Source organism: Aspergillus pseudotamarii (genome assembly GCF_009193445.1).
Source record: "Aspergillus pseudotamarii strain CBS 117625 unplaced genomic scaffold BDV38scaffold_1, whole genome shotgun sequence".
NCBI lineage: Eukaryota > Fungi > Ascomycota > Eurotiomycetes > Eurotiales > Aspergillaceae > Aspergillus > Aspergillus pseudotamarii.
Window position 1 is genome coordinate 445,860 of NW_022475015.1, and position 27,851 is coordinate 473,710.

Below are 27,851 nucleotides of genomic sequence, written 5' to 3' on the forward strand. Positions count from 1 at the left end.
CTTTGCACAACAAAATGCGACCTTTTTGTGCCAGTGAGAATTGGTCAGAATATGAACTATGTTTTTATATACTAGTAGCACATCCTGTACAAGGAATAAGAATCAGTAAGTCTACGACTGTCTCACTTCACTGCCTTTCCCCTGGGCGAAAGCATCTCTTTTTGGACGTCAAGGATCGACTTTCCTGAATACTTGTCCCGAGTCACCGCGTGTCTTTCTCTCCTACACGCCAATATCTCCTCGCGCCAAATCCACCCCAGCGCCACGGGGGTCACAGGACCTGCAAGTGTACCAGACACAAAGCCTATTGTGAGTATCTTCGCCCAACTTTGTTTAGCCATCCCGGCGCTCTTGATGTCATGGATCAAGAGGCCGACCCAGAGCAGACTCGCGAGGAGGGACCCATGTCGGCTCAACTCGGACAAATCTCCACCTGCGCCGGGAAAGAGAGCAGGCGGAAAAGTGTCCAAGAGTACGCTCTGCCGTGTAGCTATGCCACTCACTGCAGACACAACACTGAGGGCATATAAGCACATTCGGATGTAGGGGAGATCTCGCAGCTGGTTACTCATCGTGTCCTCGTGCATGCTGACTTTGCTCATCCGAGATTTGACCACTATCCACTGCGTGATCGCAATCAAAGCCTGTGGCTGGAGCATCCAGAGCCAGTGCCACCACGCCGTATCGACCTTGACAGCGTAGCCGCTCAGGGTGAGAACAACCGTTGCACCCATGAAGAACACGACTGAGGGCAGGATTAACCGGGTGTAGGCCACATTGGTGAGCCTTGCATCAGCTGCCGCGAACCTCTCGATGTCCGAGAATATAAAGTGCAGGGCATAGTAACAAGGAGTAACAATCCCTGGTCCAAACTTAAGGCCAAGGAGCCAGAAGATCGTTGGAAACTGCGCGAACATCATCACATTGGCACGACGGTTGGACTCAATGAGCCATATGGCATAAATAACACTCTCCTCGGTAAGGGCGCGAAAGCTTTGAAGCAAGTGCGCTCGTTCACCGAACTCTGTGAGTTGCCTTGGCTGTAGAAATTGGAGTATAGAACCATTCCAACTGTCGATGGGCGTCATTGTCGCCACCCAAGAAGAGAGAATGAGCAATGGCAACGCAAGAGCCACGCGTTTGAGCAATCTTTCGTGTTTACCGATACCCTGACTTGGGTTGAAGGGACAGGAGCCCTTAAACGACTGGGCTGGTACTGGTAGGTACTCAATGATCTCAGCGCCGATGAGCGTACCGGTGACCAATCTCAGAAGCAACTCGGTGGCATTTGGCACAATATAGTTCATGACGAAGGGGGCCACGCGACTATCCAGCGCCTGCAATCGGCAAACCATGGCCGCTTCTTTCACTGTCGCTTTGACTCGGGCCCGGCGCTTCTCTTGCCACTTGCGCAACGCTGACTCGATCGTCTGACGGGTGATCGGCCCCTCATGATGGAGCCTTTGGAGTTGATTTGCTAGCGCAGCAGCAGACTCGATGGCGTTGTTTCCAGCTTGACCAGTATTAGGCGTCATCTTATGGGAGTTATCGCCAACTGTCGCTATACGTCCCCAGCTCCACATGTTAAAGAGGGCCTCCTCCAACGGGACCAGCGTATAGGTCACACGCTTTTCCCAGAGGTTTCCCAGCGTCACAGTCTCGGTGATAGGGCGCCAGGCATTTTTGACCGCGAGCCTCTCCGCATCTGCTTGAGAGTATCGTGGGAAGTCTTTGGCATCGGTATAATAGATCTTGTCCAACTTCTCATGGTAAAACCAGAATACTCGCCCATATTTCCCAGTCACCACGAGCATGGACCTGCCGTCGTCAAAAACGGTGTCGACGGTTCCCTCGATGAGGCCATCTACGGGGTCAGATATGCCGAAGAGACAGTTGAATTCCGCACTCATTCCTAGAGAAAGTTATTAGTCGCAATTCTTGACCCGCAGCGTTGCGCACATACGTGTCTCCTTCTGCGCTCGGAAGTGACCTGGATCCTCCTCGTTAGCAAGGCGGCACATCTCGCTCCGAGTCGATGCTTTGCTGTTGACGCCGTCACAGCCGACAACCACGTCACCATGATAGGACGAGCCGTCTTCACAGTTTACCTTGACGCCAAAATCCGTTTGGTCGATCCTCAACACGGTCTTATTGGGCAGCATTTTGTCTTTCAGTGCGATTGAGTCTATCAACGCCTTGAGAGCGCGTTGTCGGTCCAGAAAGCACACTCCGTAGCCAAACCTTGAATGTTCTTCAGTGAAACTACTTCAAAGCTCGCTAGGCCTTCAATTATGTCATACCTGGCTTCCAAAATCGGGAAAGTGAACGCTGCTGGCATGGCCAGTGTACCGTCGCTGCGATGGACTTTGGACATTTTGATTGGTGCTGCATGGTTCATGATCTCTTTGGCCGCCCCTAGCTGATCCAGGATGCGCATTGCGGCGGCATTTAGCCCAATCGATGCTCCGACTTGGGGGTCAAATCGCCCTCGGGCCTCGAGCAGTACAAAATCAACATTCGCTTTTTCCAATGCGCTTGCAAGCGTGAGGCCCGCCAGGCCTCCACCAACAATGATGACCCGCATTGATGTAGTGCAATCCGAGTTTTGAAAATCGAGTTATTCCAGGCAATAGAGTGGTAGCCGTCGAAGAAATGCGAGATCGGATGTCTAGCCATGGTTTAACGAGCCCGTTAAACGGAAGATGGAATCAGGGATTGATTGCCCGATTCGGTAAGTTCCGAGCCTCCCCTTCATTGTTGATTCGCCGGCTAGGGCTCAGGGATCTGCGACTTGTAAGTCTTGTAAAGATGATACCAACTGTATTGCCACCCCAGTGCACGCTACTCCTCGTGAGTTAGGGTTACAGTACTTAGACCTGTATTGATCAAGACTGGGTCGTGGCCCACATAGTACACAGGCAACCTTGCAATACAACAATCCCATAACCTTGTCGCTCCCACCGGTAGGGGCATTCAGGGGCATAAACAAAACGCGCGCGCTCGGGCTCAGGCTCGCCTAACAAATAGCAGCTGCACACTCCAGAGATTCTCTTGCTTCATCCTCACCCCATTCCTGGCAGACTTGACCAACATAACTGATTGCCACTGCCCCCTTCGATGATCGTTGGACCACCTCGCCATGCTGAGCCGCGACATTGGAGACCAGCAGGCGCCTGTCCAGGCAGGCCAAGACGCCACGCCCACCAACCCTCCCTTGAGCCCAGTCGGCTCAGCACCATCAGATACAGACAGAAAGGAGGAAGATGGTGATCCGTTCAAACATCTCCCTGAGCACGAGAGGGTCATCCTCAAGAGACAGGTGGATCTGCCTACCAGCAAGGTCGGTTACATGACGCTGTATCGGTATGCGACACGAAATGACAAGGTCATCCTGATCATCGCCTCGTTGGCAGCAATCATCGGCGGTGCGCTTATGCCTCTGATGACCGTCCTGTTTGGAGGCCTTGCAGGCACCTTTCGCAGCTTTCTACTGGGCGACATACCTGACAGCCAATTCACCAGCGAGCTTGCCAGATTCTCCCTTTACTTCCTCTACCTCGCTATTGGGGAGTTTGTGATGGTATACTTGGCCACGGTGGGTTTCGTGTACGCTGGTGAGCATATCACAGCAAAGATCAGAGAGCAGTTCTTGGCCGCCATTCTGAGGCAGAATATTGCCTTTTTCGACGAGCTAGGTGCGGGTGAGATTACCACACGCATCACAGCAGACACCAATCTTGTGCAAGAAGGCATCTCAGAGAAGGTGGGACTGACCCTGACAGCCATCGCCACCTTTGTGGCCGCCTTCGTGATTGGTTTCGTCAGATACTGGAAGCTCACACTGATTCTGTGTTCCACCGTTGCTGCCATTGTTGTTACACTGGGCGCCGTGGGTTCCTTCGTCGCCAAGCTCAGCAAGAAATACCTGAGCCATTTTGCGGAAGGAGGAACGGTTGCGGAAGAGGTCATCAGCTCGATCCGAAATGCAGCTGCGTTCAATACCCAAGACAAGCTGGCTCGACGATACGATGGTTACCTGGTCGAGGCAGAGAAGTCCGGGTTCAAGCTCAAGTCGACTACCAGCTCCATGATTGGCTTTCTCTTTCTGTAGGTGCAACAACTCGCCATCCAAATCGCGGTCTCTTCAATTACCTCACACGGCCCAGTGCTCTGACCTTGCCTTTGTAGGTACATCTATCTCAACTACGGATTGTCTTTCTGGATGGGCTCCCGCTTTCTGGTGGATGGGTCTGTTGAATTGGCTCAAATCCTCACTATTCAGATGGCCATCATGATGGGGGCTTTTGCCCTCGGGAACATTACACCGAATATTCAGGCTATCACCTCAGCCATCGCCGCAGCTAACAAGATCTACGCAACCATTGATCGTGTCTCTCCTCTAGACCCTTTATCGACCGAGGGGCAGAAGCTGGGGGAATTGCAAGGTAATGTGGAGCTCAAGAATATAAGACACATATACCCTTCCCGCCCCGACGTTGTTGTGATGGATGATGTGAGCCTATTGATCCCCGCGGGTAAGTCTACTGCGCTTGTTGGGGCCTCAGGGTCTGGGAAAAGCACTATCATCGGGCTGGTTGAACGCTTCTACGATCCTGTCGGTGGTTCCGTACACATCGACGGCCGTGATATCAAAGACCTCAACGTACGCTGGTTGCGACAACAGATTTCTCTGGTGAGCCAGGAGCCTACCTTATTCGCCACTACGATCTTTGCCAATATCAAGCACGGTTTGATCGGAACAGCGCACGAGCACGAGTCCGCGGAAGCAATTTGTGAGCTGGTGCAACGTGCTGCTCGGATGGCCAACGTAAGTGAGGCAAATGCTATGGTGTCCTGCCTCAGACACACCCTCACCGCTCATACCATCTACGATGCGATGTTCTGACTTCTTTGGCTTCTAGGCCCACGACTTCATCACCGCCCTTCCCGAGGGCTACGAAACCGATATTGGCGAACGAGGGTTCCTTCTCTCGGGAGGTCAGAAACAACGCATTGCCATTGCTAGGGCCATGGTGAGCGATCCTAAGATCCTCCTACTTGATGAGGCAACATCCGCACTCGACACGAAGAGCGAGGGAGTTGTGCAGACCGCACTCGACAAAGCTGCCCGGGGACGAACCACAGTGATTATTGCTCACCGACTGTCTACGATTAAGAATGCGGACAATATTGTGGTTATGTCCCACGGACGTATTGTCGAACAGGGCACCCACGATGACCTTCTCCAGAAGAGGGGGGCTTACTACAACTTGGCTGAGGCCCAGCGAATCGCGACCAAGCAAGAGTCTAGAAACGAAGATGAAGATCCCATACTCCCTGAGACAGATTTATGGCGACCCGAATCCAAAAAGGATGACTACCGCTCTGACAAAGAGGATCAAGGAGTAGACCCTGATGACCTTCAGGTGGACAAGGCACGATCAGACAGGACCGCATCGAAAACGGCGCCTGCGAGGAAGGGACAAGAGGACATTGCCGACAACTATACCTTGTTCACGCTGATACGTTTTGTTGCTGGTCTGAACAAGAATGAATGGAAATCTATGGTCTTCGGGCTTTTACTCTCGGCCGTTTGCGGTGGAGGTAATCCAACACAAGCTGTCTTCTTTGCCAAGTGCATTACAGCCCTTTCGCTTCCTCTTTCGGAGCGCTCTGAGATACGGCGACAAGCCAACTTCTGGTCGCTGATGTATTTGATGCTCGCATTTGTGCAGCTTCTCGCTCTCATCTCTCAGGGTATCGCGTTCTCTTACTGCGCAGAGCGACTGACTCATCGGGTTCGCGACCGAGCATTTCGATGTATCCTCCGGCAAGACATCGCCTTTTTCGACGAACGTTCTTCGGGTGCTCTCACTTCTTTCCTGTCCACCGAGACCTCCAATTTGGCTGGGCTGTCTGGGATTACTCTTATGACGATTTTCTTGTTGGTCACCACCTTAGTTGCCTCGTGTGCCATCGGTCTGGCCGTAGGGTGGAAACTTAGTCTGGTGTGCATGTCCACTATCCCCCTCCTTCTGGCTTGTGGTTACTTCCGTTTGGCCATGCTGGTCCGACTTGAGAAGGAGAAGAAGAAAGTCTACGAACATTCTGCCAGCTATGGCTGCGAGGCCATTTCAGCCATCCGCACCGTGGCTTCCTTGACCCGCGAGGGCGACGTTTGCAAACACTACCACGAACAGCTCCTCTCGCAAGGCCGCAGGTTAGTGTTGTCAGTTCTCAAGTCATCCGTTCTTTACGCGGCATCTCAATCACTTCAATTTCTTTGCATGGCTCTCGGATTTTGGTATGGAGGTACCTTGTTCGGCAGGCACGAATATTCCATGTGGGTAGATGACAGTCCCCCGAATCGACGCCATAATATTTCTAACCCTTCTATTCAGCTTCCAATTCTTTCTGTGTTTCAGCGTAGTCATCTTCGGGGCACAGTCTGCCGGGACCATCTTCAGCTTTGCACCGGATATTGCCAAAGCCAGACACGCTGCTGCTAGTCTCAAGGCTCTCTTCGACCGGACGCCGGAAATCGATAGCTGGAGCCAAGATGGCGAGAGAGTCCCGAGTATAGAAGGCCATGTCGAGTTCAGAGACGTGCACTTCAGGTACCCGACGCGACCAAATCAGCTTGTTCTCCGAGGTCTCAATCTGCACGTCAGGCCTGGGCAGTACGTTGCATTCGTCGGCGCTAGTGGATGTGGCAAGTCCACTGCAATTGCCCTCCTGGAGAGATTCTACGATCCAATCCTCGGCGGGGTCTATGTCGACGGCAAGGATATCTCATCATTCAATATCAATAATTATCGCTCCCATCTCGCACTGGTCAGCCAAGAGCCAACGCTCTACCAAGGTACCATCCGCGAGAATATTATGCTGGGTACGGACCGCGATCATGTTTCAGAAGACGAAATGGTGCTATGCTGCAAGAACGCAAACATCTACGATTTCATCATCAGTCTGCCAAACGGTTTCGATACTCTCGTTGGTAGTAAAGGCAGCATGCTGTCCGGTGGCCAGAAGCAACGTCTTGCTATAGCTCGAGCATTGCTCCGTAACCCCAGAATCCTGTTGCTGGATGAGGCCACTTCCGCTCTCGATTCAGAGTCCGAAAGGCTCGTTCAAGCTGCTCTGGATGCCGCAGCGAAAGGCCGCACGACGATCGCCGTGGCACATCGCCTGAGCACGGTGCAACAGGCCGACGTAATCTATGTCTTCAACCAAGGCCGCATCGTCGAGTATGGAACCCACGCTGAGCTGATGCAGAAGCAGTCGGCATACTTTGAGCTGGTCGGCTTGCAGAATCTGGGCGAAATGTGAGTCGTCCACCTAGGGACCCTGAATCGTTGGCGGTTTTGGAAAACCATCCGGTCTGATAGTGACTGTGACATTAACCCTTTTCTTTTTTCTTTTTCTTCTGTGGTTGGGGGGGGGGGGGGGTTTGCCGGATGACAACCTCTGATCTTTACCTTCCTCGATTGCGTGTCTTCTCTATCACTAGATAGTAGTAGTAATAATACTGATTGGAACAAAACGGTCATGTGCGCGTTGCGAAGGCAACCGTTTTTCTTCACGCTCTCACGATTCATGCCCGGCGGCCGGGACCTGCCCTTCTTGGTTATCTCCGGCGTACACCGCCCTTAAATTTTTAGAATGGAACAACACAACTACAACATCCCCGGCGTTGTACGATCTGCGAGGAAGAAATCTTTCCCTGTCGAAAGGATGTCCTCAAAGGGCTGGTCTGGCCTTTTAATCCACCATTGCACATTCACAGATGTCTTGCTCGGTGGAATATCTCTATACCTTATCTACGGAATCATTCTCGGTCTTTATCGCTTAACACTTCACCCGCTGGCCCAGTTCCCAGGCCCCAAGCTTGCTGCGGCGACATTTTGGTATGAGTTCTATTATGACCTTTTCCCACACAAACTGCGTTATCTGTGGAAGGTTGAGGAACTGCATAAGAAATATGGACCAATCGTTCGCATTAACCCAATTCATTTACATATCAACGACCCCAACTACCTCGATGAGATATATGCCGCAGGCAATCGTAAGCGCAATCGAGATCCCTGGTACTACCGCTCTGAGCCAAATGGCCCCCTGGGATGGTCGGTTTTCCAGACCGTCGATCACGATGTCCACCGGATGCGAAGGGCCGCCCTCAATCGTTTCTTCAGCAAGCGTGCCGTCCAAGAGCATGAGCAGATGATAATCGACAAGATTGGAACTCTTTGTGGTCGCTTTGCAGAGGCTTGTTGCACAGGTGATCTTGTTTCTCTAACCTTTGCTTGCGGTGCGCTGACAATGGACGTCATCTCGGCCTACGCTTTCGGCGTGGAGACGGACAACTTGACGCGCCAGGATTTCGGCGCGGAATATCTCGAGGCGTACAGCAAACTGAGTCAATTTGGCCCTGTCGGTCGCCAGTTCCCATGGCTCGCCAAAGCATGTCTTACGCTGATCCCGTCCAGCCTCATGCATTGGATCAGCCCTGCTGCCGCCCTCATCCCAAGGAATCGACTTTTCTTCCGCGGTATGATTGAGGAATCTGTCCGTGAACAGGAAGAGGGGAAGAGCAACAAACCTGAAGATTCATTTAAGGCAGAAAAGGAGTCTGGAAAGAAACCATCGATCTTCCAGGATATTGTGTGGAGCAACCTTCCATCCAGCGAGAAAGCACCCGCCCGTCTAGCGGCAGAGGCCAATCTCTTGCTTATTGCAGGCACTGAGACTACTGCCAGGGCTCTGTCGCTCGTTCTCTTTCATACCTTGGACAACCCTCAGACCTTATTGCAACTTAGGGATGAACTGGCGCCCCTCATGCACCGTCCTGAGTCACGGGTGTCTGTGGCTGCTCTCGAAGCCCTCAGGCTTTTTGTAGGTCACTGATAACAGATCAGCAGTCCTCTACGTAAGATGCAGGCTGATCGCGTTGGCTCAAACAGCCGGCAGTAATTACGGAGGGAATCAGGCTATCTCATGTGGTTTCAAGCCGAATGCCTCGATATGCACCGGAAGAGACACTACGCTACGGAAAATGGATTATACCCGCGGGGGTGAGTGGATTTTGCAGTGCTAAGCCAACTTCTCACTCACTAATCCATGGGTATAGGCGCGTGTGATGCAGTCCCATTATCTGCATCATATGAATCCCGACATCTTCCCGGACCCTAACCTGTTCAACCCGCATCGCTGGCTGGACAATCCTCAGTTGAAAACAGATTATTTCATGGGTTTTGGCAGAGGATCTCGGATATGCCTTGGTATCAAGTCAGTGTTCATAAGCTATCGGTCTTTTTCCCCCGCCGTCTGACCACCCAGTAGCCTTGTATTTGCCGAACTTTATCTCGCTATAGCCCACCTCATTACTCGTTTTGACATGCGTTTGCATGACACAATCAGGGAGCGGGACGTCGATGTAAAGCGTGATTGTATAATTGGGCTCCCGAGCCCTGAAGGGCAGGGAATCCGCGTGAGGATTACAGAAGTTAAAACAGGATAAATGGGAGCTCTAGTTATGTAGCTGGGTAACAGTTGGCTAGCGACTCCAGCAGATCCTACTTGTCAAAAGGGTCTGGCTGAGACATTCAGGAAGATATTGCTTACTTAGCGCTTGGACGCCTAAACTCCAAGTAGCATTGCCTATGCATGACTCTCAATCCGGAACGACCGAATCTAGTAACATCCGACCTCCAAGTGAGTTGAGTACTGCCGAGCAATATGGGTCTCAGCTACTGACTATGCTTCGGATTCAAGCCTACTGATATGAGAAGAAGTTGGTAAAATATATATATTCATGAACAACGCGTTTCAATTGCCCTTGGAATCGTGTTGTGATCACCATGGCTCCGGCTTCGCATATTGAGCTCGACGCCCTCGACCACATCGCTGCGTGGAATATTCCACAGAGCGTGATCTACTTGAGTTTGAAGCAGGATGTCACGATTCACGATGCCTTTGGACGTCTCCAAGAAGGTCTGCGTCGAACCTTGGCTCAAATCCCGTGCCTCAACGGTCGCGTACACTGGCGGAACGAGGATACCACGGGGTGGCGTCCCGGCCAGTTGGAGATTCGTTACGAACCCATCCGGCATCTTCCACAACCATCTTTGTCGCCGCTGCATTTCAGCTGGAGACATGTCAGCGGGCATCCTGCTGCGGCGGGAATTATAACATTATTCCATGCCAAGGGTAGATGTAGATTGTAGCGGTAGAAGAAGGGTGATGCGGATTTACTGACCTTTCGCGAGCGACAGCGGTCGCAGGCAATCGGGGTATAGCCTCTAGCCTCAACGCCATCTGCTCTTTGAAGCTCCACATGCTCACGACTGTCAGTTTCCTTGTCGTATCGGATAGTACCGAACATCCTTTCTCAGTTGCTGGCCGAATTAATCTCGGGGGAAAGTCTAGTCCCATGAACATCTGGCACTCGAAAGATGAAATCAAATACATGCGAAGCAAGCAATCACCACAGGTGGGGGCTCCTTTGCAGGGTGTCCATATGGGGCACGGCTGGTATGTAATAATTTATGTGCGTATGTACTGACTGTAAGCGCGCCACTGGCGCAGGGTGCGAAGCTGGGATCGTTGAGACATGATAATCCCTGATGTCTGGATGTGCATTCGATGATTATGGTTGCTTCGCGACGGCACCGGCCCGGACTTCCTGTACTTCACTCAATCAAGCAATCAAAATTATATTAACCTGTTAGAGCCTAACTATTCCAACGTCTAGCTAGCTATGCAGGTTTCCTGCGTTTCCTCCGGGGCCGCCTGAGGGCATATGGCTCGCTCACCACGCTGCGCCCTCTTGTACGATTGCTTCCTCCCCTATTGCCTGATTTGATTCTCATCACGCGAGGCTGGCCTTGGGAGCAAGCATGGTCAAATCAATGGCCTCCGTGGGGACCTACGTCTGCAACTACTGCAGCAGGCAGGTCGACGAGCCACTTTAGAACACCGTTCCCGCATTTCTCATATCATCTTATCATTGCGAAATGCGATACATAGGTGTAATGTCACGTATTGTACCGTAATTTCACAAAATCGGGAAGTAAAAGGTAATTATGATGATATCTTCGAATTTGGTATGGTACGGTGTGATAACCCGTGTGAATATTGTGCCTTGGCTCCTGGTATCCTAGGTTTAGGGTTTCAATCCCTACTCGGTGCGGGGAAGATAAGACGGGTGTGCCACTCCTGGAGCCCTTAAACCATATGAAGTGGCTAAGCACTATAATCTCACTACAGCTTTTTGGGGATACAGAGTCAAGAACCTACTAATATATAGGGAAGTGCAGCCCAAGTACACAACTATTTATGGAATTCAGTTTTCTAAATTAATTTATAGTAATCGGAAAGTGCCCGACAAGACGATCGGTCAAGTCCACAAGCAGTCAATGCCTAATGGGGCTAGCTTGGTAGATCCATGTACTGCTTAATTGTATTATAGTTATTTGTACGTCTCTACTAGGACTCACCAGGCCACCAAAAGATAAATGCTTGTTTCGCGGAACATAGATTTCTGGATGTAGATAGGACTGAAAACTCAAACAATCTCTTTTTTTCCTAAACCTCAATTCTAATAGACATTCTGTCCAAATAGTTCAATTAGACAATCTTTGACTTCTGGTGATCCTAGTCATTGTATGTGTTCAATTAGCCTATCAGGTCATATCGGCCATTGTATCTTTCAAGGCTCGGGCTTCATTTTGTCGCCAAGAATGGCAGTTGTGTCAATTAGAATTAGATACAAATAAGATGAACCACTAGAACTTGGAAGCGAAATCGGCGGAAGACGCCCGTCGTCGTCGTAAGCGGACGCACAATTGTTTTGATCCCTTGGGTATACTACAGGGATCGGGGTTTGCTGTACCATACTCATTTCGATTAGAGGTTACGGAAAGTACTGGTATTACTTAGGATCCAAACAGCCTCTTGACGGGCTTATAATACTTTGTTAGAGCCTCACACGTCCAAAGCAGCTCGCTGTATCGGCGATATCCGCGGCATTATTTATATATGGTTGTCTTCCCTGTCTGAAATATCTTAGTCTTCCAAATATGCAACTATGGATCCTCTTATGTAAATAATGCTTCAATAAACCTATACTAGTGATTGGTCAGAATGTCTTGTTAGGAATATCTTGTTATATCAATGTCCACGGAATGCATACTTCCGTGTATAGGGGAATACATTCTTTTTTTTGGAAATGTTATATCAAGGATGACGCGTTCATTCTTTCTTATCCAATTCTTAAATGATGAGATCAATGCTAACGCCACTGTTTTTGAATAGGTCCGCTTGACAAGCCGTGTCTTTCGGCTTCATTTTGAACGTTGAGAATAACTGGCCATAATCTACCATAGCCAGATCCCGGGGATGTGCCATGGCCTTGAGGCAGGACAACGAGTCTAATCCTTTTATACCATGAACGTTAACCTCTAATATTTAGATAATTAGACTTGTTTCTCGGTGCTGATCATATGTGTTTGAACGGGTTATATTCAAACTTCAAACTGGGTGAACTTAGATATACTCTTCTTATCGATGTACAGTAACTGTAATTTTTTCAATATTATAATAGCTATACGCCTGTATCTAACCTTATTTAGCTTATTATCAATCTTGTTATAACATTTAAACGCTGCCTAGAAAACCGGATTAGTGATGAATATTATTACTGCCAGTCGGAAGTAGGTAGTATGCAGGCTCGTTGTTAGGCAATTATTCGGACAGAAGATAACGATTTAATTTATTAGAACTGGAGCTTTAAATCCAGCTCTTTTCTTGATGATTCAATCTAAAAATTCGAAAAATTGGCCCAATGCTAACCCATTTAGTAACCCTTCCTAATTAACCACCGAGGCCAACTGGAGTATATAATAACTTATTTTCTGCGTGTCAACAGTATCTGCTATTAATAACTAAGGCTGAGTGCGTAAAGCGAAACTAACTCCTAAGTGCCGCGGGTGAACCCACAGACCACGAGAGCAACTAGGGGTTACGTCCGGCTAGAAGCATGTACCGGTTTAGTAGATCAAGATTAACGAAGGAGTCCATAGAAAGTTCCTCTGCGTAAGGTAATTGACTCCATAGTCCGCCAATTATTGGACATTAGCCGTAGTGTCGCGAGGAACAGTCTCCAGTCTAAATGTTTGCTTAACTTGTTAATCGGCTCCAGGAGAGCGGGAAGGTCCCACTATGTATAACCCCATTCATGCGAGCTAACTTGACTTTGACTACCATACGAGTAGCTGAGCTGTGGTCAGGTGGAGCTATAATATGGTTGAACGCTTCCTGTCAGGATTTTCCGTGTGCTCGGGTTGAACTTGTCTTTTTTTGTGTCTTGGCTCGTGACTCCCTGGCGCCTGTAAGGCTCAAAGGAACCAGGAGGCGGAATCTAAATTATTGTTTTATATAGACTAAGTAATTTCTACTGATGTCTATATCCTTAGTCTCAACTGTCATGCGGGTAAATATCAGGCATGACGAACACAGTTACGTTCATCCATGTATATATGTATGTGATATGGTAATTATCAAAGTTATTCTAGAAGAATCCTCGGAGAGATCACCTACTCTCCTGCAAAAGACAAAAGCACTAACATATTCCAAGCATTTGCATGGAGCAGTCAGGGGACGGATTTCTTCATCATATAGACAACAACAACAACGATGTAATCTAGGCGGAAATTGTCCAACAACGACGTGTCACACCGCAAACCAGGATCGTTGGATCTACAGGAGTTTCAATGTCTGTACCCCAGTTACTATAGAGAAATGGAAAAATCACCTTGGAAAGTTACGTGTGATCATCCGGTCCCCACTGCCATACTCCCCATGCGTGGCTTGTCAACTTGAACTGGGGAACGGAGAGAATAACATGATCAGTGATTGGTTAGAAAGGTAGGATATGTGCTGAGTCAGATACTGGAACAGCTAACCCAAAGCGGAAGGAAGCGTGAGGAACCTGTGCATTGACCCTAAACAAATGAAATTGAATTTGATGCTGGTTTATTCGTATATCGATGTAAGGAAAAGACATGGTTTAGCCATGTCTCTTGATTCATTGCCTAGAAACTCTCCTATTTGTTTCCTTGCTTACTTGTACGCCGGCTCAAACCACGCGCTAGAACTCAAGCTACGCGATCCCACCCCACGCAACCTTTGTTATACGAAGGCACCACCGCAGATCTATGTAGACAATGGTTAACTTGTAGTAAGCTCGAGGTTACGAATGTGTCATAGGTGGCGTGCCTGTCGACATGAGGGTCACATCTGAGCTATAGGTCCAATCAACGAAGAGACTACGATCTACGCTAAGGGTTTGCTTCTAATTCCTCGGCTGCCGCTATAAGCTTAAAATTGCCCACCCAGCAAGACTACCGGTAATACGGTTGTATTAAATGCGATGCCCTATTCCTAATTAAGCACTAGGGCATGCTATTCCTCCCAGTTTGTAGCATAATTTAGAATCTTCTCATTGTAAATTCCACTATCCGCCGATACTAATATATAACAATTTACAATACATGACGCCCATAACAATTTTAGGAAGGTTACTTCGAAATAGAACTGTTGAGTCTTCCGCAAACATGCACCCTTATCACGACATCGCCAGCAAATGAACGCGCTTTCTGTCGCCCGATCTAAGAGATACCAACCACACATGCCCACTCACGCCATCATGGGCTTGCGTAGGCAAAAATTATCTCTTCCCTACAATAGAGCCCTTTTTCCACGGTTATGTAGTTTACAGCCCGACCATCTACGACCACGAATTTCTGAGAGAGAATTTATAGCCAATGTCTATTAAATCCGGAAAAGATGATACTGTCACGTATCAGGCTCGGTCCGACCTGGACGAGGAGGATCCCGGCAGCCAGAGAGGGTCCATCGATCCCTTGGCCGCACCGCTGAAGAGAAGGTTGAAGTCGCGACATCTGCAAATGATCGCAATTGGCGGTAGGCCGTGCTCCGTCTTAACTGTGGTGATATCAATGTCTAAGACAGTACAGGGATTATCGGCCCGGGATTGTTGGTTGGTTCGGGAAATGCCTTGAATAAGGGCGGCCCGGCGGGATGTCTGATCAGTTTTTCTCTTGTCGGGCTTATTGTGTTTTTCGTTATGTGAGTTTTGTGGGTCGTTTGTGTCGGCTGGACGCTAATAGAGCAGGCAATCACTGGGTGAACTGGCTACTGCAATCCCCGTTTCTGGATCATTCACCGAGTATGCGCAACGATTCGTGGACGATTCATTAGCCTTCGGACTGGGATGGGCGTACTGGTACCTTTGGGTGACGGTAAGCGTTGCTTCATCATTCTGTGGGTATATCGCTAACTCGACAGATTCTGGCGAGTGAATATAATGCGATTTCGCTTGTCATCGGTTTCTGGACGGATGCTGTGCCCCAATGGGGCTGGATCCTGATCTTTTGGTTCCTGTTCCTAGGGTTGTCCAATCTGGGTGTTCTCGCGTATGGTGAAATGGAGTTTTGGTTGTCACTGTATGTGCTTCGCTGCTGCGTTCTCGTTGACTTGCTAACGTACCATCAACAGTATCAAAGTGCTGGCACTGCTCGCGTTCTTCATCCTGGCCATCTGCATCAGCACGGGCGGCGTCGGACCTGGTCCCATTGGATTCAAATATTACCATGACCCGGGTGCATTTGCCGATTCCATCAACGGTGTCGCAAGGACCTTCGTCGTCGCCGGAACGCTTTATGCGGGCACAGAGATGTAGGTCCTCCCATACATATCAAGTGAACAATCTCTGACGACCACAGGGTTGGTGTGACTGCTGGAGAATCGGCAAACCCCCAAAAGGCCGTCCCGACTGCCATCAAGCAGGTCTTCTGGCGTATCCTGATCTTCTATATTGGTATACCTCACTTCCGCGAGGCAGACAAGCAACGCGCTGACAAGGACCAGGAACCTTCTTCTTCCTGGGAATCCTACTCCCCTACAACCATCCCAAACTTCTCAGCTCCACCTCCACCGCCGCCAGCTCCCCATTGACCATCGCGCTCACCGACGCAGGCATCCTCCCAGCCGCGCATCTAATCAACGCCCTAATCGTAATCAGCGTCATCTCGGCCGGGAACGGCTCATTGTACGTCGCATCCCGAACGATGCTCTTCATGGCTCGCAGCGGCAAGGCACCACGCTTCATCGGCCGCACGAATTCCCGGGGTGTGCCCTGGGCGGCCCTCATCTTCTCGAACATCTTCACCTGCATCGTCTTCTTAACCCTCTCCTCGAGCGCGGGCCGGATATACTCCGCATTAATCACCTTAGCAGGAGGTAAGTAATTCACACCAACACTCCCTCCCTCCCTAACCTCATATATAAATGCAATACTTACTCCGAACGAAAACAGTGGCAACCTTCGTAGTCTGGGCCGTCATTTGCATCGCACATATCCGTTTTCGCAAAGCAATGGTTGTACAAGGCGACGATCCATCCCGACTTCCTTTCCGAGCTGCCCTCTATCCCTACGGGACGTATTTCGCGCTGGGCGCGACTATCTTCCTCGTTTTCTTCCAGGGGTATACGGCCTTTTTGAATCCGTTTAGTGTGGATGACTTCATCATTAATTATATCTTGCTTCCGGTTTTCGTGATGTTGGTTGTGGGATATAAGATCTGGAATAAGACGAAGATCGTCAAACTCGAGGAGATGGATATCTGGACGGGAAGAAGAGTCGCTGTGGTTGATGAGACAGAAACCGACAAACAGCAGGGCTGGTTGACTAAATTGAAGGATATATTTATTGGTTAATATTGGAGGGTTGCATATTTGAAGAATAGAAATAGAAATGTATATATGATTCATGCCAACGGAGTGTCCAGCCCCAATCAGTAGCCGAGTCGGTTATCACAACCGGGAATTGGCCTGGAAATCCCCCCAATTTCGATGCTCCCCCGCATCGGCGGATATGGAGATGTGGGCTCGGATTTACGGAGTCTGATCATTTAAAAAAAAAAAAATACCTTGCCCGAACCGCACAATAATTTGTTTTTCTCTTGCTTGCTTGCTACCAAGATTGTTCTCTATACGGAGTACGTAGTCAATTTCGAACTTCCAAGATGTCCATCCCGAAATACCAAACCGCGGCTACGATTGAGCGCCCGCATCCTGGCGCCAAACTGGATCTCCGCCATGACATCCCCGTTCCTGCGCCCAAGGCAGGCGAGGTACTGATTAAGTTGGAGTGCACTGGGTTCTGGTACTTTATTTTCTAGCTTGATTCTTGATGGGTTACGAATTAGCGTACAGTCGCTAATAGGCGGATAGTCATTCGGATCTACACAATATTAATGGGGAATTACCCATGAGCACCAATGTCCCCGGCCATGAGGGGATCGGGAGGGTGGTCCAAGGTAAGTCCTGTATAATCCATCGGCTCAGGAGGGTCAACAGATTGACGATATCCAGTGGGTCCGGATACGACCGAGGACATGATAGGGAAGCGAGTGGGTGTGAAGTATCACTCACTCTCTATTGTCGGAGCTGCTTAGAAAAAGTAACTAAGAAGGACCAGATGGCTGTATAGCACCTGCATGAAGTGTCCGACGTGTAAAGTCAACTATCCGAACTGTCCGAATCAGAGTAACTCCGGCCGGGTCAGTTTCTTTCCCTCGTTCCCAAACATTCTCTCGCTGATTATATTAGAATGTCCCGGGAACGTTTCAGCGTATACCTTCCACAAGTCCGCGGTTCGGATGAGCTGCTAATAGCGACAGAATATATTGTCTCTCCGGCCAATTTCGTGTCCATTATCCCTGAGGAACTGCAGCCGGAGGCGGTTGCGGCTTTGCTATGCGGTATGTATTCCATTTCTCTTCCCCCGAGAGTCTGAAATCAGCGATACTGACAATATAGCCGGGCTGACCATGTACGGCGCTCTGAACAAACTGCACAAGTTCTGCCAAAAGGGCGATTGGGTCGTAATTATGGGCGCCGGTGGTGGATTAGGACATTTGTAAGAATCACAATCGCTTGCAGAATTCAGACAACACCCACTCACCCGTCACAGAGGAATTCAAATCGGAAAGGAAATGGGGTACAATATCATCGCGGTGGACAGGTACCACAATTCCCACGCAAACATAACTCCACAACAAGAGCTAACCCAGTCAGCGCAACGAAGCAAGACATTTGCATGAAGTCAGGCGCGGCGGCATTTGTCGATTTCCGTAACGATGTCGGTGGACCTAATCGCTTCGTGAACCACGTGTGTAAAACTGACACTCAGACAGGTGGAGAAAGAAGTCCAAAATCTAACCGATGGCGCGGGCGCGCACGCCGTCGTCGTAGTCGTCGGTCTTGCAACCGCATACAACCAAGCTCTCCGACTCCTTCGCCCCGTCGGTACGCTCGTCTGCGTTGGCCTCCCCGCGCAAGACTACCGCATGCCTATCTCGCCGTTGGACTGTGTGAATCGCGGGTTTCACGTTGTTGGGAGCTGTGTGGGGACGGAAGAGGAGATGCAAGATCTCCTGAAACTGGCAGTGGCCGGGCGGGTGTCTACTCACTATCAGGTTTATGAATTAACGGAAGTAAACGCGGTAATTGAACGATTGGAACGGTTTGCGATAGAGGGCCGGGCCGTTTTGCGGATTCCGACGGAGAGTCCGAAAGCTACAGCGTAGGTTAGTGGAGAAATGAAATCAGGGGCAATGTCAAAGTCGGACAGCCAGTCATGGCCGCACTGGGGGCGACGATCACTTGCATAGAAATCAATCCATAAATGTATTCTGCACTACTTTTTCACTCGATATTAAACAGGCTAATTAGTTCACATATATAATCTCTCCAACGGACACCCGTGCACCCGCTGTCCGCCTCTCATTGGCCACGGTCAGCTGAGCGCGATAACCCTCACCGCAAATAAGGATCAAAGAAATCCTCAGACAAGCGAAGGGATCTGCACTGCAAATACATTTCAATCCAATCAAATGCAATAAATTCGAAACAACGCCTTACCTCCAGAAAGATCAGCCGGCCTTGCATGCCTTTCTACCAATCTGCTTATCGACATTCTTCACGGGGACCTCCGAAATGTAACACCGCATATCAATAGTTTCTATCTCAAGCCGGACAGATGCCGGAATGCGGCAATGCCGAGCATTAGAGACAACGTAGATAGCTTTGACCTGGACATTATTTAAACCCATAAAAATCCCCGAAACAGAAGGAGAAAGGAATCATCAATCAGCAAAGACAATCACCCTTGATCCTTCAAACCAAAAACCCAAAAAACCAAATCTTGGAACCGCGCGTAGATCGCACCCGTTGATCAAGATGATGTACAGCAAGGTACGTATGATCGCGATCGTCCCAACTCAATACACCATCTCCAACTCCACTGTTTCCACCCGTCATATCCCACATATACCCTACAGTTATATATAAGATCCTAACCCAAAAAAAAACCAACAGCTCCTGTCCCTCGCTACCCTCCTCCTCCCTACCGCCCTCGCCCTTCCCTCTGTCGTTGAGCGGGCCTGTGACTACACCTGCGGCAGCAACTGCTACTCCTCCTCCGACGTTTCCACCGCCCAGGCTGCCGGCTACAAGTTGCAGCAGTCCGGCGAGACCGTCGGCAGCAACAACTATCCTCACAAGTACAACAACTACGAGGGCTTCGACTTCCCTGTGGACTCTCCTTACTATGAGTGGCCTATTCTGAGCTCCGGCGAGACCTACAACGGTGGTTCTCCTGGCGCGGACCGTGTGGTGTTCAACAGTAACGATGAGTTGGCTGGTTTGATTACCCACACTGGAGCTAGTGGTAACAACTTTGTCGCGTGTACTTAAAGTAGGAGTGAATGTGGTATATATATTGTGACGAAAATGTACTGGTACGTTTTGGTCTTGTAATGGAATATATATATATATTTGTAGGAGGTGAGCAGGTTGTGAAATGTATGTACATGACTATTAAGACTTGCACAGCTTCTTTGTTATTATATTTGAATGTATCCTTGAACTTAAAGTAATATTGCCAGTGAGAATAAAACTAGATAGGTCCATGAGCTAAACACATTTGCATATTAAAATTATTCATTTATTTATATTTGTTGAATGCCGATTTAAGCTGTCCGTGATTTTCTAAGATGGCTATAAATATGATAGGCATGCTAGCTAGTCCTTGTGCTGCCAAAACTAACATTTAGTTTCAAGCATCGCTATACAGCTCTAATCGCAATCTTCCATCGCTAAACTAACGTAGGATAGGAGAATAAAAGGTATTGCAAGAATATAAGGGATGTAAAATACTAACGTCTGCTACAGCAGAGCACTACCATGTGAGATAATCCATTGAATATATATGCACTGGTGGAAGAAGGCCATGTACATTGATGCAATAGGCGATGCATCTGCCATGCAAACCATTCATTAAGAAGCCGTTACAATGTGTGTGTGTGTGTGTGTGTGATTGGAGTTAGTATTTGTATATATAGATCTTTGTTGGAGGTGGTGGATCAAGAGATACGCCCTGCAGGTATATATTTGAAGCCGGATCTTTCGGCTTCACACCACATATCCATATAACATGGTGGGATTAAGTGTTTAGCTGTGGAGTTGAATCTTAGTTGAAAACTCAACAATTGCGTGTTGGCTACGACGGAAGATTATTTCTGCTTGTAAAGTATTACGCATGGTCATCAGGGACAATGAAATTCTGGGGTTCTTCTATTTGAGTGTGGACCGCGAATTTGATGCTATGCATGACCAGAGTAGTGAAGCCAACTAAACGCCACAAAGCAAGCCATAAAAAGGAAATATAGAGGCAGTTAAGGAGCCAATCAGAATGAGCGAATGGCCATTTGAATACAATTAAATCAATAAAATTATAGCAAAGGCCAGTATTCCAAAAATACTAAAAACATATAATTGTAGGTATTTGCTGTTGGTCATTTAGCTACTAACTTGCTGCATTACCTCGCCCAGTACATGGGCTAGCACTACCGTAGCTTAAATAGATTGAATATCGCTATAAAATGTACTCTATACTCCAGAATTAATTACCTTTATCTTTGTCTCTTTTTTTTGGTGGTATTATCCCACATGGTTCCCCTAGTATATGCTTTGCCTTCTAAGCGCCAACTCTTATATACAGCTCACTTCTATGTTTAGTATGGGAGCGATTACAGTTGATCATAATAGTACCTCTGCTAGTAATACTATCACATTTATTTTTATTTGAATTTGCACTTAGATTCCTAACATGCTTCATTATAAAGCATATAAAGTATCTCAACTTGATAGTCACTACTATGCAGCGTACTCTTGGACGTCGATCTCTGCTTGAGGCAGAGGGGCTCCGCTTTGTACCATTGGGTCGAACCAAGCACCTTGAAGTCCATCCTTGAAAACATCTTCACTAATATCAGCAGATATTTCCGCACTAAGCAGGTCGTTAAGTTAGTTAGGAGCTCCTCATTTTTAGTGGTACATTAATAATCATCGCAGAACATACATCACCGTATACAATGGAGGGAAAGTCGGTGGTTGTGGCCCATATTCAGCTCTGTTCAAAGAGATGCCAAATCGAGCTACAGCAGCCTTGATGACGTCGATGACGGGACCCTCCCTATATCCGGATTATTTCATTAGTTATATTTCCCCTGATATTAGACTATATTAAACGTACTTAGCTCCTGGTTGACCAAGATCGTTCTTAGGAGGCTCCATGGTGCGGACGTGGACAAGCTAGATAAGAAGATATAGTTAGTCGGGTGCGGTTCTATTGGTTAGTTATACTAATAGGGAACAAACAAAGCGGGTCTGTTTAAAATAAACATAATTAGCTAGAGGTACAATGGGAGTCAGGCATATGGGGCTTTACTTACGGGCATTTTGATGAGTCTTGGGTTGTTGATATCCAAGGGTAGTAATGATGTGATGAAAAGGGATGATGGAGAAAAGATGAGAGAACCGGGAATATACAGTCTTTAAATATATTTGAAAGACCCTATTATAGGAAGAGGGGCAACTTCAGCTCCACCACTATTGCGACGCAATCTTTGGCTGTTCATAATCTAAGTTCTCAGCTGAGAGCCGATCAATTTCTCTCATGGCCTATCACCACCATCCACGGCGTGCAGGAAACCCCTTCTCAGCTTTCCCCCACTTCAGCCGCGCCTCAAAATGGGATTGAAATACATACAGTCAGAACATGGATCGACTACTCTATGTAATGTTAATGGGAGTATTCAGTCCGTTTTATACTCCTATATGATTATAGATTCTCCTGGTACTTGGTTCAGCTTGATCCCGTCAATCTCCACTTCTTACTTCATGCGGGGCAGTGGGGTTAGGAAACCCACTTCTCACCCTCCCTCCAAACATGAAATCCCATCGACACATAAAATTCTACTTATTGAAAGCTTTTACCCATCATCAATATCATCAAATTCAATGCTAAACGCGGGATGCAAATCTCTATAAATATCTAACGTTCAAGAACTCGTCAGACTTAGAAAAACGCTTTCTGACGTCTATAGATCAGTTCGTCATACTTGTATACTTATTCTGGTCTTAGCGTTAGGCATGGGGTGGGCTAGGGACTTGCGCTTCCTTAAGTTTTTCTGGTTTGTATCTCTAGTACCATGCATTTGTGTTACTGATCATGCGATCTTACGATCACAGCAGAATCTGGCCACCTGTCCAAAGCCGTAGGCATCGTTTTGCTCCAGGTTCTATGGATAGCTTTTGTAGATCAGTGTCCGACATTTCAAAGCTAGCCATGGCATGGGTGACCCAAGTTGCAATATACTTGTCCTTGACGGGAATAGCAGCATCCTTCCAAATACCTGCCCAGATATCTTTCAAAGTTAGATCACGCTACCGTTCGAGGAGCAGCTTTATTGCTGCTTGAATCACCTTCTCTGTGAGATATACTGAGAGAATTCGATAGAATATAGTTTTGAGGTTGTCGTCGCTTTCGTTTGAGCTCGCCGCTACTATCATCACCCCTTCTGTATCAAGATGATGATTCTTTTCTATCTAAAGCAGCAGGCACAGTGACCTGGGTTTTTCTGCTGCGCGTACCAGAGCTTTCCCCGTGATGGCCACATCTGGTTTGTATGCCAGTAAGGCCTCCAGGGCTGAGTCGCTGCCGGCAAGTGTTTCCACCACGGACAAATTGACTTCCAGAAGCTGTCGGCCCAGAAGAATATTTATAATATTTGCTGTATCCCAAATACCGCCCGCAGTTTCTGCAAGGACTTTTGGATTTTGGGGGGGGGCGGGCTGAGAGAGGCTGAGAGAGAAGCACCAGCATGGAATCGGTATCTCTGCAGGCTGCCACATACATTCCATCGGTGACTGTTGTCTCTGGATACTTGCGGAGAATCATTTCGTGCACCTCTTAGTGTGTTGCAGATGCTGCGATCAGGACATCTTCTACAACAGGAAGGATGTGTGGCTTAGTCTAAAGGCTATACTCCATTATAGAAGGGCCATGCTTGCGATTCGATGCGACAGTGCATAAAATCCCCTCAGTGATACAAAGCTCTGAAGGATTTTTCATCACCAATTACAGGGTCTTCGGTGGATGATCCCGGTTTGAAGCAGCCAGCAACACTACTTCCTCGGATACAACAGTCCAGCTTGCTGTCGGTTCAGAACCAGCTTCACTAGGTCTAGCCCTCCTACAGCGACCTTCTTGATTAGGTCATCAGTCAACGGAGTATTTGGGCTCAGGTTTTCTAGGAATATCTCGAAAATATCGCCGCTCACATAGTTCTCAGAGACAGTAGCGAGAACCATCTGCTCAGTCATCGGAGATGTTGGATCAAGTTGGCCGAGCAGAAACCTCAAGATGCCTTGGCCCTTTCCCTCGGTTTGGCGTGCCGCGGTGAGGAGAATTTCGCTGTCCATCTCTGTCCCCGGAGCTCGTCGATCGTACAAATCTGCAGCATCTCTACACCGAACGGGTTTTTCGCCGCTGCTTTCAATCTCAGGTGAGTGACTCGGATTTCTGGACGGGTCTGTAACATCAGGTCCATGCTTTTCCAGTTTCCATCCTGGCCCACCGTGCAATGCTATTCGCATCCACAGGCAGCTCAGTCGCTCGTTGCCTCAAGATCACATCATTTCCGCTGGTCTGGTACCCCCAGTCTGGTCTGTGTACTACTGCCACTTCCGCAAAGATTCAATCTTGCATGGACGGGAGGTTGTAAACAAGAGCGAAACTGAGCTGAGCATTAGTAGTACGAAATATTTTGTCCCCTTCACTGTAGCAGCAGCACCACGATTGGCCGAAAAATAGAGCTTTGGAATAGCCACCGTCACTTCGAGCTCAGTAGACTCGCTTCATGAGCTACAATCCAGCGAATAATGAAATTGGTGTTGTTGTCACCGACTTCGATCATGTTGGATTACAAAAGGACATCAATGAATCAATCAAGATAGCCCTTGAGGAAGAAATTGAGCTTGTCACATGCAGGTAGACATCGTGGGTCAAGAACGTGTGATAACGAAAGTCACCGTCCAATGCTATAGCATATGGAATTGATACGCCCTACTGTATAGCTCGACACGTTCGGCAGTTATCGTTAAGCAGAGACGAATACAAGTTCATGCCGTCAATGTTTCAGTATTATTAGCAGAATGGGATTGAATCTAAGGCTATCGCATTCCTACAGGGTAATAGATTATATACCAAATAAGAATAGTCACAGATCTCAAGCCTAAAAATGTGTTTACTAACTGTTTATAACAGATCTCTCACATCTGACAAGTTTTCGGATGCTGAGAACCTGTATGGTAAACGGATCTATGCTTTTATGGTTGTGGAAGGTTGGCACATTCGTTACATGCCATTCCTATTCATGGTCGGCGCGCTTTGCAGTATCTGTGCGGTTGTAGTGGCAGCTGGTGTTAGCCAGGGCCTCGAGGCTGGCTTAACAGCTGGTAGTTATGAGCTCGGCATTGCGACCGTCTTCCTGGCGATAATGACTTTCCTTAATGCTGTTCTCTGGCTTGCTTCAATTGCAGGTGAACTTACAGCACCCATTGGCATAATATCCAGGAAGGCCATAGATCGGCAATAAGTCACCGTTTCACTAGCCTTCGGATAAGTATACATATTACGTGAAACAACATGTTTTCTTGACGATGTGGTAGCTGTTGGATGTTCTTTATAATCATTTACCATTGCACTTTGCGTCATTCTTCAGGCTAATCAGGTCATCATTCTCGGTTACAGTGCAACCTGTTGCAAGTGTTTCATATGACAGTCGTTATTCTTAGTCCTGTTGCCGAGCTGGCCCGGCCACTATACTCGGCGTTCAATCTGGCGTATGTTACCCCTTACTGTGAGAGTATGGTCATGCTGGGTGGGATTGGTAGGGAGTATTGCCTATGCCTTCCGGTCACTATTCGATTTGCAAGGTATAACCCTCGTTCACAGCTGTGTTGATCAGATGCGCGTCTGAACTGTTCTACACATTAAACCGGCGAACTGATTTCCCCTGTTGCATCTGAACATTATATGAAATCGCGGATTCCGGTACGCTGGAGTGCAGCATAATTGCGAACAATATGAGAGAGGTGCCCGTCAACTTTGGTGCATCCTTATCCACTTAACCGCGCTCCCTCTTGATTATGACTGGATTGCTTGGCCTTCTCCGCTATCGTATCTTTTACGTTTGTTGCGTATTCTTGTGACAGGTTGTCTCCTGTCACACCGGATAGATGTGTCGCAGACTTCTCATCGATCGCATCCTTCAAAAGCTGGGGAGCCTGCGATCCCCAATCTGCCGTCCGGGCTGCAGGGCTTGTTAGAGTGCACATCCCGTAAACTTGGTTTCCTCAGCCTCCCTGGATATAAGATGTTTTTCTTTGAGCCTTTAGAAAAGTGTCAGAATGGATCCTAGTTCTTCCTAGGCATAAGCAAGCCGCATCCATTACGAGCCTACATGAACAGCGAACGGCGACTGAGACTCCCGGACTTGTTTTAGCCATCAAAGTCACCGAGCAGCCATTGTGTTTGTGAAACCGAAGCCAATACATGTGTATCTTCTACCCAGACAATTCATTTCTCCTACCGTGTTAGTTCCATGATCCCAAAACAAGGTAATGAAATAGGTCATTTGTCCTTCTAATGGTGTGACAATGATCGACTCTACCAGTATGTAACCGGCAATGGCAGCGACGATCATGGCTCCGCGTTTTAACGAGTCTAATAAGATCGACGTCGCTGATCGTCCTCGCACGACGGGTGTAGGGCTAGTTTCAAGTTCTCCGAAGTTATAGCGACCGACTCCGATTTCAAGGCACGATAAGTGTAGCCCTAGGTTTGTTTGATCCGTAGTCGGACCTGTCGTGGAACGGGCAGGGTAAACTCTAAAATTGTGCCTGGAAAAGCAGGACAACCAGAGTTGAAGCCGAGTCTAGATCAGCGAAGGGATGGTTAGGTTTCGTGAGATCCCAGTACAATCGCATGGTACAACAAGGCCTGCGCATTGCGCCAGCCCAATGCACCAGGTGGATGATTAAAACCTCGGCGACTTCTGAGATTCAAGAGACAGCGTATGTCAACAGAATCACGCGAAAATCATCATTTCGTGTTGGCGTCAAATAAAGTGCTGCCACAAAGTTAATCTCTGGTTGCGAGAAAGCATAGATAATCTAAAATTGGGATCGTTGGATTTTCCTCGAATTGGGACAGATTTCAATCACCGAGCGTCGCACGTCAATATTATGACCAGGGAACGGCACTCGTGTTATAGGTATCTTTGACAGTACTAATCCATGTCTCGTCCAAGTCCTAAGCGATCGCAATGCTTTCCATATTAGACCAAATAGAGCGCTAAGGCGAAATCCTGCAACGTGCTTGCCATCAGATTGCTCTAGATCGCATAACACAAGTTTAGGCAGAGCTCCAGGCCTTCCGTAGTCCGGGACCCCTAAATGAATCGCCACCGATTTCGCGCTACAGTAGCTTCGGGCTCCATGTTCACTACTAATGGCCGTAGAGAGACTAGACTAGGATCTAGGGAAGCCATTTATGCATGGGATCAGAGCACAAAGTACTTACACTACTAGGACAATGTAACCTCCGGCTACTAAGAGCACGACGAGCAGTTGGAATGTCGCCTTTTGCCGCCAAATCCCTACAAGCCAAGCCGGGTGGTTATTGGACCAAAAATGCCGCTATATTCGGATTATTTCGAACAGAATCCACTCCTGTTATTTCCGGAATCTTCCATTCATAAAAAAAAAAAACCAAATCATAAACTCGAATTCAGGCCAGTTCGAGCCAAGCGAGATTGCCAAAGTATTCGGTAGTAATAGGTTCCACACGGGGGGATCGCCTCGTGTATGGGTCCGGCGGATGTGACCCCAAAGTTGAGAGTAATGACTACTATTTTGTACAAACTAGGACTCTAGAAGGAGCTGCAAGGACCACCTGATATGCCAGGGACGGTATTGGCGCATGTCGCCATCTAACGCGATCGAGCAAGAAGGAAGCGCCATGGATTTCATTTCATTCCCACCGGGCAAATCTCATGTTACTCTGGATGCGAGAAAGGTAGCCAAGGTTCCAACAAAAGGTACGAGCGCGAAGCAAAAGATCCCGCGGGTTGCAACCGAGGTAGACAGCTGAACGCTCCTGGGAGAGAAGCGTTTCCAGCGAGTAAGTGGCTGCAAAAAGTTCACAATGAACGGGACAGAGGCAATTTCGCTTCGCTCGATATTTCCTAGGATGCGCTACTTAGGATGACCTATTGCTATTACCAATCAGCGGGGAGTCGGGTGGGTTCTTGCCACATCCATGCCCAAATATGGGAATTTTCATCGGGGGGACTAACGGA

At 48.3% G+C, this 27,851-nt stretch overlaps 9 protein-coding genes across 9 annotated transcripts; 6 read left to right on the top strand and 3 right to left on the bottom strand.

Moving 5' to 3' along the window:
- Positions 1–122: 122 nt before the first annotated feature.
- BDV38DRAFT_289564 (FAD-dependent oxidoreductase) lies at positions 123–2,584 on the bottom strand (the record flags this gene model as incomplete). Its single annotated transcript, XM_032061271.1, has 3 exons — positions 123–1,912; positions 1,964–2,262; positions 2,301–2,584. 3 exons carry the CDS (start codon positions 2,582–2,584, stop codon positions 123–125), a joined length of 2,373 nt encoding a protein of 790 aa, XP_031919725.1.
- A 320-nt stretch (positions 2,585–2,904) lies between these two features.
- On the top strand, positions 2,905–7,359 carry BDV38DRAFT_289567 (P-loop containing nucleoside triphosphate hydrolase protein). The gene is made up of 4 exons (XM_032061272.1): positions 2,905–4,107; positions 4,189–4,828; positions 4,923–6,343; positions 6,402–7,359. The coding sequence occupies exons 1-4, from the start codon at positions 3,140–3,142 to the stop codon at positions 7,327–7,329; spliced, it is 3,957 nt and encodes a 1,318-aa protein (XP_031919726.1). The 5' UTR covers positions 2,905–3,139; the 3' UTR covers positions 7,330–7,359.
- Positions 7,360–7,734: 375 nt separating this feature from the next.
- On the top strand, positions 7,735–9,517 carry BDV38DRAFT_289569 (cytochrome P450; the record flags this gene model as incomplete). Its single annotated transcript, XM_032061273.1, has 4 exons — positions 7,735–8,892; positions 8,961–9,071; positions 9,128–9,285; positions 9,340–9,517. 4 exons carry the CDS (start codon positions 7,735–7,737, stop codon positions 9,515–9,517), a joined length of 1,605 nt encoding a protein of 534 aa, XP_031919727.1.
- Positions 9,518–9,857: 340 nt separating this feature from the next.
- Positions 9,858–10,623, top strand: BDV38DRAFT_276750 (uncharacterized protein; the record flags this gene model as incomplete). Its single annotated transcript, XM_032058305.1, has 3 exons — positions 9,858–10,206; positions 10,272–10,530; positions 10,569–10,623. The coding sequence occupies 3 exons, from the start codon at positions 9,858–9,860 to the stop codon at positions 10,621–10,623; spliced, it is 663 nt and encodes a 220-aa protein (XP_031919728.1).
- A 4,476-nt stretch (positions 10,624–15,099) lies between these two features.
- Positions 15,100–19,839, top strand: BDV38DRAFT_289570 (amino acid permease-domain-containing protein; the record flags this gene model as incomplete). The annotated part of the gene is made up of 13 exons (XM_032061274.1): positions 15,100–15,147; positions 15,189–15,320; positions 15,367–15,524; positions 15,577–15,756; positions 15,804–15,898; positions 15,949–16,320; positions 16,397–16,763; positions 17,314–17,399; positions 17,763–17,843; positions 17,902–18,001; positions 18,160–18,223; positions 18,279–18,587; positions 19,462–19,839. 13 exons carry the CDS (start codon positions 15,100–15,102, stop codon positions 19,837–19,839), a joined length of 2,370 nt encoding a protein of 789 aa, XP_031919729.1.
- Positions 19,840–21,229: 1,390 nt separating this feature from the next.
- On the bottom strand, positions 21,230–21,915 carry BDV38DRAFT_1633 (uncharacterized protein). Its single transcript, XM_032051827.1, has 4 exons — positions 21,879–21,915; positions 21,680–21,813; positions 21,506–21,619; positions 21,230–21,433 (listed from the first exon to the last, which is right to left on the bottom strand). Exons 2-4 carry the CDS (start codon positions 21,718–21,720, stop codon positions 21,301–21,303), a joined length of 288 nt encoding a protein of 95 aa, XP_031919730.1. The 5' UTR covers positions 21,721–21,813; positions 21,879–21,915; the 3' UTR covers positions 21,230–21,300.
- A 388-nt stretch (positions 21,916–22,303) lies between these two features.
- BDV38DRAFT_231892 (uncharacterized protein) lies at positions 22,304–23,080 on the top strand. Its single transcript, XM_032052977.1, has one exon. It carries the CDS (start codon positions 22,658–22,660, stop codon positions 22,904–22,906), a length of 249 nt encoding a protein of 82 aa, XP_031919731.1. The 5' UTR covers positions 22,304–22,657; the 3' UTR covers positions 22,907–23,080.
- A 661-nt stretch (positions 23,081–23,741) lies between these two features.
- Positions 23,742–24,227, bottom strand: BDV38DRAFT_231893 (uncharacterized protein). The gene has a single exon (XM_032052978.1). It carries the CDS (start codon positions 24,036–24,038, stop codon positions 23,847–23,849), a length of 192 nt encoding a protein of 63 aa, XP_031919732.1. The 5' UTR covers positions 24,039–24,227; the 3' UTR covers positions 23,742–23,846.
- Positions 24,228–24,347: 120 nt separating this feature from the next.
- On the top strand, positions 24,348–25,085 carry BDV38DRAFT_276755 (uncharacterized protein; the record flags this gene model as incomplete). Its single annotated transcript, XM_032058306.1, has 2 exons — positions 24,348–24,478; positions 24,755–25,085. 2 exons carry the CDS (start codon positions 24,348–24,350, stop codon positions 25,083–25,085), a joined length of 462 nt encoding a protein of 153 aa, XP_031919733.1.
- Between the last annotated feature and the right edge of the window lie 2,766 nt (positions 25,086–27,851).